The sequence below is a fragment of the Leptonychotes weddellii genome, chromosome 6 (genome assembly GCF_054177405.1).
Source record: "Leptonychotes weddellii isolate Sample4059 chromosome 6, ASM5417740v2, whole genome shotgun sequence".
Taxonomy (NCBI): domain Eukaryota; kingdom Metazoa; phylum Chordata; class Mammalia; order Carnivora; family Phocidae; genus Leptonychotes; species Leptonychotes weddellii.
This window is the reverse complement of record NC_138374.1, coordinates 129,743,007-129,763,583: the sequence shown is the minus strand read 5'-3', so window position 1 is coordinate 129,763,583 and position 20,577 is coordinate 129,743,007. Positions and strand designations below refer to the sequence as shown.

At 44.0% G+C, this 20,577-nt stretch overlaps 2 protein-coding genes across 8 annotated transcripts in view; one reads left to right on the top strand and one right to left on the bottom strand.

The window, feature by feature from the left end:
• Positions 1–7,009, top strand: part of AIDA (axin interactor, dorsalization associated) — a 37,156-nt gene extending 30,147 nt beyond the window's left edge. The window contains exons 8-10 of the mRNA XM_006742989.3: positions 1,801–1,923; positions 4,954–5,071; positions 5,194–7,009. Of these exons, the coding sequence (XP_006743052.1) occupies positions 1,801–1,923; positions 4,954–5,071; positions 5,194–5,290 (338 nt within the window). The 3' untranslated portion in view covers positions 5,291–7,009. The remainder of the gene's footprint in view (positions 1–1,800; positions 1,924–4,953; positions 5,072–5,193) is intronic.
• Positions 7,010–7,928: 919 nt separating this feature from the next.
• The window catches only part of MIA3 (MIA SH3 domain ER export factor 3), a 58,227-nt gene continuing 45,578 nt past the window's right edge, over positions 7,929–20,577 (bottom strand). For 2 of the 7 annotated variants that reach the window (XM_081825205.1, XM_081825210.1), the window contains 11 exons: positions 15,765–15,866; positions 15,049–15,109; positions 14,905–14,940; positions 14,764–14,831; positions 14,540–14,640; positions 14,236–14,373; positions 12,556–12,624; positions 12,355–12,437; positions 12,145–12,216; positions 10,548–10,698; positions 7,929–9,603 (listed from right to left, as the gene is read on the bottom strand). In XM_081825205.1, coding sequence (XP_081681331.1) covers positions 9,293–9,603; positions 10,548–10,698; positions 12,145–12,216; positions 12,355–12,437; positions 12,556–12,624; positions 14,236–14,373; positions 14,540–14,640; positions 14,764–14,831; positions 14,905–14,940; positions 15,049–15,109; positions 15,765–15,866 — 1,192 coding nt within the window. In that variant the 3' untranslated portion in view covers positions 7,929–9,292. The remainder of the gene's footprint in view (positions 9,604–10,547; positions 10,699–12,144; positions 12,217–12,354; positions 12,438–12,555; positions 12,625–14,235; positions 14,374–14,539; positions 14,641–14,763; positions 14,832–14,904; positions 14,941–15,048; positions 15,110–15,764; positions 15,867–20,577) is intronic. The other 5 variants (XM_081825206.1, XM_031038757.2, XM_081825209.1 and 2 more) reach the window with 3 other exon arrangements.

The window sequence follows — 20,577 nt, the reverse complement described above, 5'->3', positions numbered from 1 at the left end:
GTTGATTCGCACTTGGAACACAGGCAGGTGTGGGGGTGGGTCCTTGCACCTGTGACAGTTCATTTGCATTCGTCCTACGGTGTGGGAAAACCCCTGGGCAGCCGTCATCGTTCCTTCACTGAGTATTTCTGAGAAAGTTTCTAAAAATACTTAATTATTTATAACTGACATGCACATTTGCTTTTGAGGGTTTTTTGGTAAATTTCTGTATTCTTAAAATCCCATCCAGGGTGCTGACTAGACATACACACTATCTTCAACAGCATATACTTCCCGCCACCTTCTCAGGTGTGTGGTTTTTTTTGCCAAGCCCCACGCTCTCCTGTTCCCCCACGCTTCCCCTTCGGGTGCTCTGCTTCCTGCCGCGGTGTCTTAGACACAGGGGAGCCCTGCAGGAGTGCGTGAGCATCGGGCCTCCAGTGAACCATCCTGAGACAGGAAGTAGGACACATCCATAAACATCCACACCCTGAGCCCAAGGCTGCATGAAAGAAGCGTTGTGTTTCTTATTAAGCATGGTCGTCTTCAGGATTTGTTTGTTTTCTCCTGTCCAGTGTGGCATACCATTTATGCCTTGAAAACAGCTTTTTGAGTCTTTGGTTTAGGATGGAATCCGCGCTCACGGAATTCTTTTGTTGGTGTCAAGCCTTTATATGGCACTTGATTTGTAAAGCACTCAGCAGTCTTTTAAAAATAATTATTGGGTGATTGAGGATGAGGTTGTCATACTATTATTCAGAAATCCCTGCCCCATCAATTTTCACCTACAGTTAATCTGCACTTTGAGGCAAACCAAAGAAACAGTGACTGAAATTGAACTTTTACCAATCATAGAAATAAATTCAGACACAGAGAAGAATTTTCACGTGGAGACCACGTGATCCACAGCGCTAATGCTGAAATACTTGACCTCTGATGTTATTGGTTCCCAAGTCCACGGTCTTCTGGAAAGTCTTGATACCCTACATTATGTGATAGGCCATTTAAAACTGCATATCTCACATGGGACAGTACACTGTAAAAAGTGAAGGATGATGTGCTAGGCGCTCTGTTACCTTTGCACACACTGAACTGAATAATCAAATGTACCAAATTGTTTTAAGTTCTCTAAGATAGGAGTCTGTTGAGTAATACATAAACACTACACATTAAATGAGTCCATGTTGAATTTGATTAAACTGGAAGATTCCAGGCTGGCTGCAGGAAATTAAAACCACACATCATACATAGTGTACCATCTGGTTGTTGTAAATCAGGTTACTTTATAGCAGATACAGTCAGAATTTAGGTAATATGTCTAAAGAATGACTCATTTAGAGAAAGATTTCACTGGCAGCGTTCATGTCCACTGTATTGGCTCTGAGTGAAGTACAACAGGAGAATTCTGCTAATGTTTGACGAAAGGCCTTTCCATGCCCAGGCACGTGACTGAGGTAGGACATAGGGGTAGGGGCCCCCCTGTGTAATATCATTCATGTTCCAAATTTTTATTGCATACAGCAGTATAGTGGCATAGGGAAGACAAAAGTTCTTTTCCCCTCTTAACAAGAAGGATCAGATTTTGTTGTCTTCAGACTTGCTTTAGCATCCAGATGGCCTCCTGCCGTCTCTGTCCTCAGCTCCCCCCACACACCTCCGGAAACCAGCAGCTCCCTGCATACCTGCTCCCACGGGGGGGGGAGTGTCTGTGTCTGAGACTCTCCTCTCAGCTTCTGCTAGGCCTCTTTAGGAAACCTAACCCTCTGTGGTTCGTTTGTAGTTCTGAGTCTGTGTGTTTGAAACGCTTTTTTTTCTCTCTAGATCTGAATGGCATAGATTTAACTCCTGTGCAAGATACTCCTGTGGCTTCAAGAAAAGAAGATACATATGTTCATTTTAATGTGGACATTGAGCTCCAGAAGCATGTTGAAAAATTAACCAAAGGTTGGTCTGTGATGGTAAACATTGGCTTCTTGTGGCTGGAGTTCTCATCTTGTGTTTGTGTGCCCGCAACCTAGCGCAGTGGGCAGAAGCACGCACCACACAGTGTTCAGTGACTTGAATGAAATAGCGATTTTTTAAATGTGGGAATTAGGACTTGTATGATATAGTTGTGTAATAACAGTTCTGTAATAAAATGTTCTTTGATTATAAAATTTCATCATCTTGGACAACAAAACAGAATGAAGTTTTCCTCTTACTGAAGAGTGGAGGGGGCAGAGGCTCCCCAAGGCTCCCTGATGGTTAAGTCTCTAATAGTTGAAAGAACAAGTTGTTTTTCCAGCTGATTTTATTGGGCAGAAAGATACCATACCTTATACTTAGTTGGCAGGAGGTTGGGAAAGGACAAAAACACATTTTTAAAAAGGTGAAGTTACATTTCCAAGTTAGCCGGTTCCTGGTACTAAATGCTTTTCCATGTGTTCCGAGGGAGTGTCGGCGCTCCAGAACAAGACTTGGGGATCCCTCTATCACCTGAGGTTCAGTTGCAGTTTTTGGCATTTTCACTCTTTGCAAGAAGCTTGTACCTTTCGAACAATTGCCATATTCTCTAAAATATTTGACCTCTTACTTCGATCTGGTGCTGCTGTCACCTCGGCCCCACCACTGGAAGACTCGTCTCGCGGGGCTTCCGTTGGGGCAGTGGCCGCGGGTGTGAGCTGCAGTAGCGCCTGGAAGCACGTTAGATGCTGGTGCTCGGGGCCCCCGCCTCCTGGCAGACCTCCTGCCTCAGAAACACGCTGCCGGGCTCAGCAGTCTCTCAGGGGGCTTGCACATGATTCTCATACACTCCAAAGCTTGAGAATCGCTATTAGAATACAGAGACAACGGGCTTAAGAAATAATGTTAAAGAAATTTCAGTATGAAGTGTTAGGCTGTCTGCTTAAAAATATGAACAAAACTTTTTTTTTTAAGTCCACTGCTTTGGGAAAGGTTTCTGATATGGGCTGACTTCTCTGTTGTAGTGCACTGTGTTCTGGAGGATTCGCGAGATGCTGGAAGTAGAACTAGATTCAGCATCTGTTCATTTTCTCGAGCTTTGACTTTACTATGTGCAGTATTACTATAGTCTGAATGGATACATGCTGACGAAGACGCTGTCTTCGTATTTACAAGAATTTCCGTTCATCTCCGTACACCAGCCTCCTCGTACGTTCCATTCTTTCTTATAAATACCACGAAGGACAAAGCTGTGCATACCGTACCCAGGATGCAGGAAATAGATTATCTACTGATGATGCAGATGAATAATGAAACATTTTTTAAGTTCCTTAAAATGATGGTATTATACTTGAACTTTAGTATTGTTTGCAAATGTGACTTTATTTCACATTTATTCAGACCTGAGACACAGTCATGATGACAAGGAGATGGGCTTCACAGCTGCAGAGATGAAGAAATGTGTTCGGCTACCTTAGAAATCTGTGAGGGTTTTTAATAACAAATTGCTTCTGTTATTTCTGTGGGAGGGAGAAGAGAAGCTACCCTTTGGCAGATACGGAGGGTCATATCTTGGGGACTAATAATTGTAACCCTTGTGTGGGGGCAGGGAGTAGACGGTCAGTTGTGCCCGTCTGTCCCTCACCCACGTCCCACTCTCTCAAGCAATTGCTGTTTCTTTCCTCCTGTGACAGGAGGTGCTCCATTTGGATCCAGGCACCAGGATGGCACACACACTTCTGAACATTGTTTTGTTTTTAAGATTTTATTTATTTGACAGAGAGAGACACAGCAAGAGAGGGACCATAAGCAGGGGGAGTGGGAGAGGGAGAAGCAGGCTCCCCGCTGAGCAAGGATCCCGATGTGGGGCTCGATCCTGGACCCTGGGATCATGACCTGAGCCAAAGGCAGACGCTCAACGACTGAGCCAGCCAGGCGCCCAGTTCTGAACATTGTTAAAGCTCTTGTCACTTGTGAGTCTTGTCCTCGGTAAAAGTATTGGATGTGTGTTGTCCTTAAAAGCCAAGCAAGATCCAGCCCCACTTGGGTTCAGGCAGAACTAATAAGTAGCCAGTTAAGAGTGAGACCCCAACTTCCTTCCAACTAGTTTCCGTGCCGCCTTTAGAAATTAATGGTTCTTGGGGCACCTGGGTGGTTCAGTCGATTGTGTCTGACTCTTGATTTCAGCTCAGGTCATGATCTCAGGGTCGTGAGATCGAGCCCCGCGTTGGGCTCTGTGCTCAGCTGGAAATCTGCTTGAGATTCTCTCTCTCCCTCTGCCCCTCCCACTACTCGCACACATGTGTGCGCTCCCTCTCTCAAATAATTCTGTTGTAAGCTTCTTTCTGTGGGGAGAGCTTATCTTTTGGGCTTTGGGGAGATAAAAACATCTGAATTTTTCATTGCTGCTTGCTCTTTGGGGGAGGGGTGGACTAGGAATAGGCTTGCTCTTCTTTAGACCTTTGTCTTCCAAAACGTGTAATTCCAGGAGAAACAAAACTGCTTTGAATACTATAAAAGGTCTTAGAAAACAGGTAATAGTTAAAAACTGAACCAGCACATGATTTATATTGTTTAAACTCCAACAAAACACCCAAAACAGTTGAATTTTTGAGCTTTTGTTTCAGGGGGAGGAGCAGAGCTGTGAGCCTGGATGTTCTGACGAACTCTTACAGGCCTCGGCCACTTGCTGAGTGTCTGTGGACCACGTTCATGCTTCACGAGCATCCTCTGTGTTCACTATGTGGCATTTAAGGCGTTCTCCCCGTGTGTGAACTACGTACGTTCTCAAGTCAGCCCAGCTCAGGAAGTTCTGCTGTGCCGTGTAGGAGTGGAGGGTATGGAGAAATGTCACTGCGCTCAGATGAAGAGTTTAGGTGGCAGCTACAGTGCCGTCCTCAGACCGTTTGACAAAGGTTACCTTGTCAGGTTACGCCGGCTGCCACGTGCTCTGTGCTTCCGGTGATGGAGGAAACGATGGGCACGATGAAAGTCCGCCGTCTGTGGCTGATGTGGTTTGTTTTCATTCCATAGGTGCAGCTATCTTCTTCGAATTCAAACACTACAAGCCTAAAAAAAGGTTCACCAGCACCAAGTGCTTTGCTTTCATGGAGATGGATGAAATTAAAGCCGGGCCGATTGTAATAGAACTGTAAGTGATGCGCGCACACGCTTCGAACCGTGTAATGCTGACTGGTGCTCCGTAGCGTGTGACTGTAGAACAGCTCAGTTATCCAAGTATGTTAAACCATGACTTTTCTACTGTGCTTACAGATACAAGAAACCCACTGACTTTAAAAGAAAGAAATTGCAGTTATTGACCAAGAAACCACTTTATCTTCATCTACATCAGACTTTGCACAAGGAATGATCCTGACATGAGTCACCTGGAACGTCTGTGAATTCTCCCACCCAGTAGCAACCCTCCCGGCTCCGTGTAGCGCATCCCCCCGCCGCCAGGCAGGAGGCAGGCCTCGCGGGCGCCGGCAGGCCAGAGCGAGCCCGCGGGATTCACAGCCCAGCACGCCACTGACCTAGACGACTCCTTTGGATACGGGCTTATTGTAGTTTTGAAACATGTTTTTACTTTCATAGTATTTGTGCAATTCATAGTCTCTTTTCTAACTTACCACTATTCCTGCCCTGCTTCCTGGAACAACACTGCTGTGGGTAGGATGTGCTCGTCTTCAAAATTAATACAGCAATAAGAATGTGCTAGAGTTTACACATCCGTTCACTTTTGCTCCAATATGCTTTTTTGGTTTTTTGAGTTAATGCCAAACTCTGGGTTGATGGGGGTAGGAGAGTATGAAACTGTTCTGAGAGGAGGAATTGGACCGTTTATGCTGCCCAGGGAGGTCAGTCTGGAAAATTATAGGCTGCTCTTCCGAGGTGGCCTAAATTCACCCTGATCTCATAGTTTTCCTGTTTAGAAATCGTGTGCCTTGGCCAGATCAGTATCCCAGATGGGAGGGTTCCCAGGTTGTAGCTGTGGTTTTTTCAGATGACCAGATTGTTTTTCTGAAAGAGCACATTTGTAGTCCGTTGATTAGCTGCTCTTCTACATCACATTGTTTTTCTTTCTGAGAGTGATTCTAGGGTTAATGATGGAACCATGTCAGAATAATTACAGATTTCTAGATGGCTTTGTAACGTCTTCTAAATCATGTAATCTAATTTGAGTCAGATGCTAATGAGATACTGCAGGAGTAACTGCTGTTTTTCTGACAACTGATTGTGAAACCTTAAAGCCTGCATACCTCTTTTTAGAGTGGTGAGTATGCAAAATCTGGAGCTACTCTAGTTGTTTTTATATAGGTAGATAGGATTGCCATTTATTTCCTATGTAGATATGTTGACTTTCATCTATATGGAAATATGCAGGTCATTAGCTTATTATAATTTGACTATTTACATTACTTTTGACTTAATGGGGCATAAATAAAACTTGCAGAGGACACACGAGGTGGGTAGTCGATACACAGGACATTAACATTGGGGGCGGGCTCTCTGTTAGATGCAGACCCACACGTTTAACGTTCACTATGTTGAATGACCAATGCTAGCACGAGGGGGACGCAGCGCCAGTACCTGGCCTGTTTTTAAGCTGGTGTAATAACCCTAGTCCTACCATTCAATGTGTGCTATTTAAAATAAGTAGCCACAGTGAAGTGTTCTAGCCCTTGCACTTCGAGAAGGCTGGTCTTTACTTCCGGTTGTCGGTTCTGTTTAAGATGGATGTTAAAAACTTGGAGCCTGAAAGAATTCTCAACCAAATTTAAGTCTTGTCTCCTGTCTTAATTAGATTAATTCCAAAAATGATTCAGTCCACAATAGCTCAAGGGGATGAAGAATTTGCCTTAATAAATTACCTTGTTGTTCACTCAACCCTTAGACTGAGTTGTCAGCCCCCGACTGTCAGCTCCTCAAGGGGCAAGAACCACATTTTCTCCAAGTCCTGTAAATGTTCTAAGGTGCTTGGCAGCGCTCTGTACCCTGTGGAGTACTCAGTACCTTCTGTTTGATGTTGCTGACGAGACCTAAAAAATAATCCCTTAAAGTACCTACTATTAAAATGTAGCGAAACTGATCCGTTGGTCTTTCTCTTTTCTCATAGACCATAAGACATGTATGTCAGTGATAATCTATATGAAGAAGCACCTGCTGTCGTTCACATAAGTATGGTTTGTATGAACTAGTGCTTTCAGCAGTATTAAAGCAGCGTGAGTGGAGTGCTGTGTGATTAGCGTAGCTTTAATTCAGACCTGAATGGGGTGACAGGCGATCATCTGGAAGCAGTAGACACAGAATACTGTACTTCCCACAAATTATTTTTTACTTTCCAATGAAAAAAAAAGCAGAACCGTAGTAGAAATGTCTCCAGGCTGAAACGCTGCTGCTTCATAAATGAGAATTTTAGCATCGAAGCCCAGACACGCGATGAGCTGCAGACGCCCCGTGAAGCAGCTGGGACAGGGAGCCACCCGGCTCTGCGGCGGCCCCGGGGCCCCGGGAGGCAGCCAGGCAGCGGCGCGGCTCAGGTGAGCGGGAGACTCCCTGGGACTCCCGGGAACAGGAGACACAGGACAAACACCAAAAATACTTAAGAGGTAAAAAAGACTAGCTCTGGTTTTATAATAGATCTAATTTACCTTTCCAACTTGATTATCTTTGCTAGCAGGTTATCATGTATTTCATTACTACATAAAATTAGCAATTATCTTAACCTCATCATTATTTTGTGTCCTGAAGAGACTGACTGACCTTTCTCAAGAGTTGTATTTGTGGATTCAGTCTTATTTTACATGGTTAAAAATAACCTCTGCTATTAACTGTGGAGGTGTTCCTCTTCAGTCTCCTCTATTCTTGATATTAAATGGGAAGACATTCTCTTCCTGAAGAACAATGTATATGTTCCTTATGAATTTTAAAGAGTTGTCATCTTTCAGTGGTCCTTATCTTTCCAAAGTGATATCTTCTGGTAGTTTAGTGTAAAAAAAAAAAAAATCTTTCACAGTGAAGCTCTTGCTTCTTTTTATTTTACAGAGTATTAGTACATTAAGTATTATAACGGTGACAGATCATGGTCTAGGTTTCAATAGTATCAGGACACAGAACTTTGGAGAAGGGGATAGTCTACGCAGTGATTACTACCAGCCTTTTATACTTTGGATTTAATAATTTAAAAAACATGATGTAATAATAGGTATAGGAATACTTTAAATATGATGTAATCCCAAATTCTCAGATTTACTGATTTTTAAATAAAAGTGCCAACATTCAAATACTAATTTTGGAGTAGTAATCAACAAAAAGAACTGCGGGCAGCGTAAAGCCATACAGAGTCCTAAATCATTCTTTCTCATAGTATTGCTCTTCTGAGCTTTTTTGCCATTTTCTTTGAAAACCAGAGGCAACATATGGGAGAAATAGACTGTACTTTTTAAAAAAGAAATTTCCTTACTTTTTATGGTCACAACATATCATTTTCAGTTTTCTGTTATGCACCCTTAATGCAAGGATGGTAAAAGCAACAGAACATCAGGTCAAACAACTCTTGCTGCTACTGTAAGCTCACACTCGGGAGACCATCATCAAGTAAGCAGCTAAAGTCACTGGAAAGCACATGAACGCTGCAGACGGGCCCCTGACTTCTCTGAAGGACAAGGAAGACATAACGGTGGTTGTGGTGTTTCCAGGGGACTTGAGGTTGAACCTCCCGAGCACTGAGCAACAGGGAGCGTGCTGCCAAGTCAACGCGGGCAGTTCTGTGAGCCTGAGTTTACATGGTTCCAGAATGGTACAAGTCTCATGAGAAAACAATCCAATGAAGCAACAGACACTTGGGAAATACTAATAACCAAATTTTTATGAACTATCACTGCAAAGAATTTTGGCAAGAAGGGAGAGAAAGTTTAGTGATCTTTTAGTAAACGTTTTTAGCGTAACAGTCTTTGCGACCAGTATTTTAAAAAACCAAGCTAATAAACACCATCGCTGTATTCAACTGGTGTACACTAAAAATAGGATAATAAATGGAAATACGTGTTCTAGCATTTCCACAGGAAATGGTTCATATTTCTCATGACATTCTAAATCATTTAGCAGTTACATACGCTACATTAACTAAAACACAGGTATTCTTTATTGCACATTTCAAAGTTGTAAAGAGGCTCTAGCTTATGAGGTTTTATTTAGGGGTGGAAAAGATATTTTTCAATTGTTTGGCTCAAAAATGCACACTGCCAGGGCAGCTTAGTTCTAAAAACAAACCTTTTAAAATAAACTTTTGGATTCTGAAGCCAATGAAATCCTTTAACTCTAACGAATAGTACACAGTCCACTTTCTCAGACTAAATGTCAGAGGTCAGAGTTACGGGCTCTGTTTTAAAGCCTGTGAACAGTCCTGGCTATTGCTCTGAGAGGCAGGTGGGGGCTCGTCTCTAGAGCCAGAAGGCAGTAAGTCTCTTGCAGCAGGTGGAGGTGGATAATCCTGGGGGCCATGGGTGGGAGGTGGTAGTCGAGTACCAGGAATAAAGTACTCTCTTGGGCCAAGAGAGCCTAAAGGTCTAAAAGGTGTGTGTCCCGGTAAAAATTCTCGAGGATCAAGAGGCAGGTCCCGTTTTCCAGGTGGAATGCCTGGTGCATATTCTCTTAAGCCTAGTGGTGGACGTAAAGCAGGACCTGGAAAAATAAAAAGTCCTGTAAATACATACGAACACATGTAAACGTGGAGGACTCTGGGTATGTCAGTCTTTATAATTTCTCACAACTTCAGAGGTCAGATGGTGGCATCCCCGACTTCAGAGACGAGGCAAACTGAGGTAAGTTGTATGCCGATGGCCAGCCAGGAAGCCACACAGGCAGGATTTAAACATGGCTCTAGCCGGCTTGTGTTTTTTCTATGACACAGTTCTGCCATCTTTCTCTCACAAGGGCTTGGTTTAGTGCTTGAAAGTGCCCTAGGTCGTAGCAAGACGACAGATTACGAAATAAGGGCTTTATGCAACAAAGACATTTTGATAAAGGGAAATTCCAGTGTTTACTGCTGTGTCGATGATTCGTGCAGTAGCTCCGCATGGACCTAAACTTGCCATCCAAGTCCAGGCGCTTGCCCTATTGGGGAAGGCCTTCTAGCTCCCCCTAATTAAATTCTGCAACATTTATTAGGCATTAAACACAACCTTCTCTAGGGCTAACACTTCTCATTTATTGCCAAGGCAGGAAGTCAAAGTTGAATTGTTCCCTCTTTTTTATACTCTCTGATCCATTGCTTATACTTTTCATCGTGATTACAAGCTTTATGTCTCAATCTATGTATCTATGTTCTAGAGGACTTGGTAACCTCTTGAGGTGGGAGAATTAGTTCTAGCCATCTGCAGAAGTAGTATTTCTGGCTTTCTATTAGTATCTCTCGTCTACAAGAGATCTACTGCCCATCTCAGTATAGGGGGATTATGCAGCACCCCGTGTGTCCTAAAAACTTGAGGAAAAGTTGAGATGCACTTGCTTGTCTTGCACTTTCATTACATAGGCCTGTAAAAGCCACTATTAAAATTTCAACAAGACACAGAGAGAGAAGAGGAATTACACTCTACAAGTCAATTACGACTACTCAATCATCATACCGAACGGTGGAGGAAGTGGCCGAGGCCCAAAAGGCCCGCAGAGTTGAGGAGGTGGTCCGTATCGAATGGGCGGTGGCAGAGGGCCTCCTGCGGGGGAGCTCATGAGGGGCACCCCTGGAAAAGGAGGGGGCCCTTTTGCAGCCATAGTCACCTGCAGAGCAGAAGCAATTACAGTTTTGAGAGACTCTGGTATGACACACAAAAGCACCAACACCAGTAAAAGCTGAAACCCAACGAAGCAGATGTCAGGCACCTGTCCAAAGAACAGAAGCAGCGCAACCAAACTTGCCCCCTCCCACCTGGTCCCACCAGCAGCTTAGGCAGGTTAAAGGGATGGCACCGAAGCGAAAAGGTTCCCCGGAGTTGCGTTACTGCTGGAATGTGCAAGGGGGAGAGAAAGCAAGAGGATGGCTGAAGGACGCTAACAGAGGGGACCTCCCACAAACACCATGATCTGTTCCTAGGGCGACTCCTTCACTCCGCCACATCCTTCCCACTGGGCATGGACAGAACAAAAGGGCAAAGAAAAATCCACTCTCCACACATGTCGCAAGAGCCACTATTCAGAGTGCCTTCGATTTCCTTTCACGTATTCTCTCTCATCAGATCTTTCAATCTCCAAGCAGGAACATCCTGTTTTACCTAAGGGCACAGAGTATCAGATAATCTGCTGGTAAGAAGCCGCACTGCAGCTCAGATCAGGTCTGCCTCCAAGCCTGTCCTTGCGCCCCTGCCCCCGTCTCCAACACAGGAGCCTCTGCTCTTGGAAGTCCACTCCAGAGGGGTCTCAGGTCCAAGCTACCCTTGGATAAAAAGACCTCAAGAGATGCGTGTTCCTAGAGTCCTGCGCTGAAACTTGGAAGCATTTTCCAAAAGAAGCAATGTTATATATACAGGGAGGCAGGCACGGCTCCAATATTTACCTTCAGGCACCAATAATGCTGTGCTTTATATTACGAGACACTGACCTTTCCCATGGGAAATGGGGTTGGAAATTCGAAATAATCAGAACACACATACTTTGATTTCAGCATAGAGCAGCGCTGGGAGCCATGCTCAGAGGCCCGGTGCAGCTCTCGGAGAGAATACGCTTATGTGCACGGCCCTGAAAGCTACTGCTGCAACGGGCACAATGGGAATGACTGACTTCACCTCCAGCAAGCGTTCTTCCATTACCAATCTGCAAGTTCCGGTTATTCCAACTAGGGTCTGCCTAGTGTACAACTGGAGGTAATTCTTCAACAGCAACACTTGCAGACATAAATGGGGAGCGATGCTATGTATAATCAATGCACTCTGCCTCAGAACACTCAACGCTGAAGCACGCACAGTATAAAGTTGCAGGGATGACCTTCCGCACTCTCTAGTCACAACAGATGTTCCCACCAGGTTAACAGCCTGACCCAAACAGGAAAAAGAAGAAAACCCAACCAGTCAGATTTCAGCAACCCAGCAACACTTCCAAGTCAAAGACAACAGTAAGATCAATACTGCCGTGCAATTCAAAGCAAAGCAAGTGAGTGTCATGCTCTTCATATCCTTTCCAGAAATACACCAAGTAACAGCTCAGCTCAGTCCTCAACCTCCAAGTACTTACTACTACTGAGTGCTCAGCCACAGATGTACTGCTGGGAACTGAAGGGCCTTCAGGGTCTTGGGGAACAGTTTGCTTTTTAAAAAAATGAGACAGTACAGCTATAACAGACACACAAACAGGAGATGGATGACGCAAAGAGAGGGTGTTGCAGCAAAAGTTTAAGGTTTCCTGAAATACCTAATTACAATTCAGAGCTAAGGCAGACTTTACCTTGCCTTCATCCATCACCTTAGTAGGGGAAGAGCTTCTCGAGCTGCTGTTCATCACGGGAGCTGCACCAGATCCCGAATCTGCTGAAGGCCAGAGAACGGATTTAGACTTATCCTGACTTATATACTCTTTGAGGAAGAATGAGATCCTCTGCCCACTTCTTCCATGATTTTAGACTCTGAACACACTCAGATCCCTTACCAGAGGCAGAGGGTTTCCCAGATGCCTCAGATGACCATCGAGGACGAGGTAGAGGTCCATCCATTGACCCTTGAGAAAGAAAGAACAGAGCCCTGGTATGGATTTTTCAGAAGAAACAAACCAACTGTGGACAGATCAGGGTTCAACTCTACCTAGAAAGCAACATTAAAAACGGGTGTCCTGGGCGCCTGGGTGGCTCAGTTGGTTAAGCGACTGCCTTCGGCTCAGGTCATGATCCTGGAGTCCCGGGATCGAGTCCCACATCGGGCTCCCTGCTTGGCAGGGAGTCTGCTTCTCCCTCTGACCCTCCTCCTCTCATGCTCTCTGTCTCTCATTCTCTCTCTCTCTCAAATAAATAAATAAAATCTTAAAAAAAAAAAAAAAAACGGGTCTCCTATAATACATGAAGGGAAATCCCAACTTAGGCGCAGAGTTAAAGAATTAAAACAAGAGGGGTGCCGGGGTGGCTCAGTCGGTTAAGAGTCAGCCTTCGGCTCAAGTCATGATCCCAGGGTCCTGGGATCGAGCCTCCACATCGGGCTCCCTGCTCAGCGGGAAGCCTACTTCTCCCTCTCCCACTCCCCCTGCTTGTGTTCCCTCCCTCGCTGTATCTCTGTCAAAGAAATAAAATCCTTAAAAAAAAAAAAAAATTAAAACAAGAACTGCTGGATTGAAAGAAAAGCAATAAAACCTGCACGTTAATAGCACCAGCTGCTGCTTCGAGTCAGGCCTGGGACAGCGCTGTACAGGCTGATGCTTTCAGTCTGTGTGATCTGACTTCCGTATCTTAGCGAGTATTACAGACGTGTCTTTGATTAGAAACAGACTCACAGCACTGTGTGTTAACGAGAAATGGATGTATGCTGCATTAATTACAGTCCTGAAGCTACTTTTGTAACATCCAAGAGAGGAACTCCATAGAAATGGAAAGATAAACACTTACACTTCACAGTAAAAAAGTAAAAAGCAAACAGTAACAATTATACATTCTTACTTATAAATATATTTTATGTATTTATTTTGTAATACTTATATATGTTATATTAGTGTTAATAATAAATGCTTTCTATTCTAATGCAGATCTTGTGGCAGACGACACACCAAGACAAATTAAGACTTTTTCTTCCCTATCTGGACAGACCCAAATTCTAAAACGCTGCTTGCATTAGAATTCTCAAGACAAACCGTTAAGACGGGTGCCTGGGTGGCTCAGTTGGTTAAGCGACTGCCTTCAGCTCAGGTCATGATCCTGGAGTCCCGGGATCGAGTCCCACATCGGGCTCCCTGCTCAACAGGGAGTCTGCTTCTCCCTCTGACCCTCCCCCCTCTCATGAGCTCTCTCTCTCTCAAATAAATAAATAAAATCTTTAAAAAAAAAAAAAAAAAGACAAACCGTTAAGAGACTCTTAATGACAGGAAACAAACTGAGGGTGGCTGGAGGGGAGGGGGTTGGGGAATGGGGTAAGTGGGTGATGGGCATTAAGGAAGGCACATGATGGAATGAGCACTGGGTGTTATATAAGACTGATAAATCACTGAACTCTACCTCTGAAACCAATAACACATTATATGTTAATTAATTGAATTTAAATTTAAAACAACAACAACAACAAAGAATTCTCAAAAGGGGAGGGGAACTTCTAGAAACGGTTTACTACAAAGTAAAATGTGAATGCTCACCAAATTCACCTCTAGGCATATCTCTTCGATTAAGCGTAGCAGAGAGAGGCCTCGCAGGCGGGTCAGCCGTCGGAGGAGGGGAGCACTCCCCCCCACTCACAGGAGACGGGCCGAAAGAGCCATTCTGGCTCAGAGGACCTGAAGACGACAGGGAACTGTTACCACTCTGAGGCAGCCGTTCTTTTCTTTAGTAAGTTCTGGGATGACTTCTAAGGGCATCAGAATGAAGATACACAGCACCAGAAGGTAACACACACACAGTCCACACCACAGCCTTGGGGGCTGCCCCAGAAGTGCGGCCCACCTCGCCACGGAGGGTTCTGGGTGGTGGGCCTGCCTGGCCTCGGCTTCACAATCACAGGCTCTTCTTGCAGCATGGCCATCTTCTGGGTTAATTCCAGTAACCTTGAATACGGAGAAAGAATGGACTTAAATATGAAATACAACCTCCGTGCCTTAGGAGATACCAAGCAGCACTGCCTCTGGAAACCCGAGCGTGCTGGGAAGCTGGAATTCCAAACCACATACTTGTGTCTCAAGTTGGCGGCCTCCCTCTTCTCCTCGGCAATAGCTCTTTCCGCAGCCCGAGCTTTGAGCTGTGGGAGACAAACATCCCAATCAGTGGTGGCCGACTACACACGTAATAAAGGAAAGAAAAAAACATCTTACCCAGTTATCATGAGCTTTCTTCTCATGAGTGGCAATCTGAAAAAGACAACACACAGACGACCCCGTGTGGGAACTCGCCGTCGCAGCCCCCACCAGCCTCTCTGTCAGACATCCAAGAAGCCCACAGCCGCAGGGCAGAATTACCTGGTTTTTAAATGAGCGCTCTGTCTTCTGCAATTCATCCTCCATCTCTTCAATTCTGCGCCTAAGAATCACACTTGCTTTTATCAATTAAAGTGCAACTAATGAAGATTTGAAACCGTTTCACCGTGCCCCCCTTCCTGCAACACCCGCACTCACATGGAGAAACATCCTCACATGGTTACAGTAAGAGTATAATACGATCAAAACTAAGACTACCTAATCTCCTTATTATTTAATGGCTGGAGAGTCTGAGTTGACACACTGTAATTTTCTTGATTGTTCTTCAACGTTCTCGAGCAATCCTGCTACGACTATCTTCCTCCACAAAGCTTTTTCTTCCTTTAGGACAGTCACAGAAAATTGCCCAGAGCTGTGAATACTGGGTCTATCAAGTGGCACAACTGCTGGAATGGTTCTGGAATCATCACTAGAGCAAGCGGCTTCCTGCAAGAATTCCTCCAACTCACAGAAGCGCCCGGCACGAACCGCGTTCCCTGACGGCCCTGCCACTACGGGATACGGCAGTGGTTGTTACTGCGACACTGTTCCCTTTGTTAACTTAAAATGCATTTTTTTCCTCATAGGAATTAACTATTCACATCCTCTGACCATTTACTTATGTTCTGTGCTGTTTTGTTCTACACAATGTCACACAGTTTTTAAAGACGCCAACAGCAGTCCCCCGGCACGGACCCCGCTCTCGAAGCTGAACTCACTTGTACGTTTTCACCTCCTCCGCAGCCAGAAGCGCCTTCTCGTCTGCAGCCGACAGTCGCTGCTCTCGCTCCTGCCGCTCATACTCTTCCTGACTCAGTTTCCTAAGACAAAATCGGTTGTCAGTCGGACGTGTTTCTGTCTTCCAGCAGTCTGTCCGAATGCCTCAAACAATCACCTCCCCTCCCCTCTAAAACAGACTATACAAAGTCAGGAAAGAATTCAAACCTGCCATTCCAGGATAAAAATCAATCTCTGGCCTGTTGGCAAATCACCTGCATTTTCTGACTTGTAATTTTTTACTCGTAAATAGTTTAGCAAATGTCAAACACACTCTATGCCCACAGGCAAGTTCCTTGTGCTTAACACGTTGAAAGGTTACTTGACTGTGGAAGGCCATGGTTGATCAACCTCACACAATTAAGCTTCTTAGGCCAAAGCAAGGAATAATTACACTTCCCTTATTCCTACCACAGAAAAATCTGTAATTACTTCCCCTGTTTTTACCATGGAAGGACCGCCTCTCAATCCCAGATGGGTACCGCGATAAGATAGCCAGAAAAAGAAAGAAAGCCTTTTAAAACGTGTCTTCTAGCTTCTAACCCATGCAATTAACCACAGAACATTCCCACACTTCAGATATGGAACTCCTACTACCTATTTCAATGGAATGATGATTCGAGAAAGAGAAAAACCTCAGAATTAGCAATATCTAGTGAATAAAACAGAAAAAGAATCCCAACTGTTCTAAAATCAGGGTCTTACCTACTGTTAACTGATTTTAACCCAATTAACCTTCAAGCTCAAGATGCCCATCTACTATAAAATAGACTGTCGGGCTCCTTGCTCAGCAAGGAGTCTGCTTCTCCCTCTGCTGCTCCCCCTGCTTGTGCTCTCTTTCTCTCTCTCTTTTTCTATCAAATAAATAAAATCTTAAAAAAAAAAAATATATATATATATATATAATAGACTGCAATGGTAGCAACATTTAAGGGTTTAAAAATGCTATTTTTAGGGCGCCTGGGTGGCTCAGTTGGTTAAGCGACTGCCTTCGGCTCAGGTCATGATCCTGGAGTCCCTGGATCGAGTCCCGCATCGGGCTCCCTGCTCAGCAGGGAGTCTGCTTCTCCCTCTGACCCTCCCCCCTCTCATGTGCTCTCTCTCTCTCATTCTCTCTGTCTCAAATAAATAAATAAAAAAAAAATCTTTTAAAAAATAAATAAATAAATAAATAAAAATAAAAATGCTATTTTGTGGGCGCCTGGGTGGCTCAGTTGGTTAAGCGACTGCCTTCGGCTCAGGTCATGATCCTGGAGTACCAGGATCGAGTCCCGCATCGGGCTCCCTGCTCGGCAGGGAGTCTGCTTCTTCCTCTGGTCCTCCTCCCTCTCATGTGCTCTCTCTCATTCTCTCTCTCTCAAATAAATAAAATCTTTAAATAAATAAATAAATAAATAAAAATGCTATTTTGTTACCCTTGCACATCTTTGCCTAGAAGTCTAATTCAGAAGATACTTAACTTGAAATTTTGATTTCTATGAATCAGAAGCAAAATGAGAACTATATGGTTAAAAAGTTTAATAACGGGAAAGAGAAAAAGGTTTATGTATTCTTTTATAACTGCCCATTCACTACTCAGCAAAGTATTTTATTAATGGCTATACTATACTGGTTACCTCCTAAGATGCTATGATAAAACTACGGGCAAAGTACTATCCCTGCACTAACAGAGCTCACAGTTTAATATGTAAAAGATGCACATAACAACAGAAAAATCCCTGACTCTGGCTTAGGAAGGGCGGTAAGAAAATGGGAGTCTTGAAGGAAAGATCAATCAATCTTTTTTCCAGTAATGAATGAGTTGGTCCGAGAATACTGAGAACAATTAGAACATCGGACAAAAATATAAAGAATATGCTTGGGGGCACCTGGGTGGCTCAGTCATTAAACGTCTGCCTTCGGCTCAGGTCATGGTCCCAGGGTCCTGGGATCGAGCCCCGTATCGGGCTCCTTGCTCTGCGGGAAGCCTGCTTCTCCCTCTCCCACTCCCCCTGCTTGTGTTCCCTCTCTCGCTGTCTCTATCTCTGTCAAATGAATAAATAAAATCTTTAAAAAAAAAAAATGTGCTTGAAGGCATCAGAGAGCTAATATATTAGCTGACAAGTTAATATATGAGGCCAAGCTCCAGAAGAAAAAGGAATCTCAGAATTACAAGAAAGCCTGGCATCTGAAGCCACCTTTCCCCCAGGTTCATTCCACGCACTGAAGACAATGGAGACATAAGGAGACTGAACAGAGCTTTCAACAGATCTGGGTTCAAAGGAAAATGGAGTTCAAGGTCACCAATGAGGGGGGACCCTCCAGTAAAAATCCAAGGCTTTGGGTTAGGACAAGAAAGAGATGTGCAAACAGGCAACACAGTGTCCTTTGAAGGGACAAGGCCATTTTTAAATGACCTGAATTGCCGACTGGATTAAAGTAATGACCTCATGCTAGAAATAAACTCAAATCTTTTCTGTAGGAAAATAACGTCATCCTAGACCTGTAGTTTCCTCTACGATTATTATAGACAATTTTTGCCACTCAGTCAAAACTGACAGGCACTCCACAAGACATTGTGATCAAAAGCTAAAAAACAAGTGGGACAGACCCATAGCTAAATCATTACACAGACTTTAAAATAATTATGCTTATATTTCAAAGAAGTGGAAGTCAAAATTATAAATTTTAGCAGAACCTATAAAATTGAAACACAGTAACTGAAATTAAGAACTCAAAAAATAGGGGCTCCTGGGTGGCTCAGTCAGTTAAGCGTCTGACTCTTGATTTAGACTCAGGTCATGATCTTAGGGTCGTGGGACTGAGCCCCGTGTCAGGCTCCTCACGCAGAGAGGACTCTGCCTGAGATTTTCTACACTCCCTACCCCCTGTGCACGTGCACACTTTCGTGTGCTCTCTCTCTCTCAAATAAATAAATAAATACCCTCACTGAATGGTTTTAGCAGCTGATTTGACAAAGTGGAGTGAGATCTTAGACATGGGGAGACCAGTCAGAAATAACGCCATCCAGAATGTAGCAACTCAGATAAGAATGTAGGAGACACAGGGGAAATATAAAAAAATTTAAATAGAACCTTACAAGAAGAGAGAATAAAGCAGAATCAATATACAAAGAAAGGCCCCCAAAATCAAAAGGTGCCAATGACCCCAAGCAGAAATGCAAACGAGATGGGGAGAGGGTAGAGAAACAAAAAAGGCAAACACACCCCCCCACACCTGAACACCTCCCAATAACACTGCTGAAGAACCAGAAAGAATGACTGAAGGCTGCAAGCGCAGCAGTGAGATACTGAGGGAAAAGATGACGGATGCTGGACTCCTCAAAGAACTATAAAACCAGAAAGTAACTGGTGATTTTCAAAGTCATGAAATTAAGTAACTGCGAGCATATTACAGCCAGCAGAACGATTCTTAGAAAGACGTTTTCATGCAAAGATAACTGATCATATCTGTGACTAAAGGATGTCCTTTGAGAATGAAAGGGACCCCCAATGAAAGACTACAGGTGTGGAAGAGAACGAAAAGCTACAGGAACTATGTGTGTGTCAGCAGAATGAACACTGGCCGGAAAGTGCTGTAGTCTGACAGCGAAATGTCTCTGGAGTTTAAGTGTAGAGAGAATTCAGATGTCATTCCAATAGCATCTAAGTCAGGCAGGAGCTAAAGCCCAGAAAGAGGTACATCTATTCACGTATGTCACACTGTAACAAGTTCGGGACACATGCTGTGGTCTTTAGGGTAATTACAGGAAGAGAGAAAGAGCAACCTTTAATTACCAAGCTTAAAGAGCAGAAAAGCAGAATTATTAAAAACACTCAATCCAAAAGACAGAAAGAAGGAAGAAACATAGGAACACAGAACAGACCATCAAACAGAAAGCAAATAGTAACAAGTAGATTTATTTTACTTTTTAAATTTTTTTATTTTTAAGTAATCTGTACACCCAACGTGGGGCCCAAACTCACAACCCTGAGATCAAGAGTCACATGCTTTACCAAGTGAGCCAGCTTGGTGCCCCAGTCACAGGTAGATTTAAACCTATACATATAGAGAGAGAGAGAGAGAGAGAAAGGGGAGTTACATTATAGAAAAAATGTGCATTCACCCAGTCTCTATAGCTACATACCTATTTATGCTACAACACGCTCCAGAAAAGATTTTAAGCAAATAAACCTTTCAATGGGCAGAGACTGCCAGGAGGAAAAACTGTAAAAGGACATTTTACTGCAGAGAAAGCAGCATACATAGTAACAATGAGGCTCAGGGTGGTTGAGGAACTGTGTTCAGTGTGGCTCAGGTCAGAAAGCATCAGAAGCTGCTGCAGGAAATGCACCTTGGAGAAGCAGCTCCGGACACCTGAGGGGAAGTGTCCTGCGTGCCTATGCAAGAGTCTGGAACTGATCCGGAAGAGAATGGAGCACTCCTGATAGATTTTAAGCACACGAGGCCATGCAGAGACTTGCATTTTAAGGAAGTCCACTTGAGGCTGAGAGAGAATGAATGAGAGCCCAGAAGGTATGAGAAATGGCAGGTGGTGAGAGGACCAGTCACGAACTGGCAGGAAAGAGGATGTGGGCTGAACCAACCCAGGCTGTGGGCATGGAGAGCAGGGTACAAACCAGACATGCTAGACAAACAGAGTAAAACAGTGCCACGATGACCAGCATGAAGAAAAACAACTGTCAGTCAGAAAATTAAGGTAACTGCTGGTGGCAAAAAAGTGCTCTTAAGAAAGAAAAAAAAAAGTAATGAAAT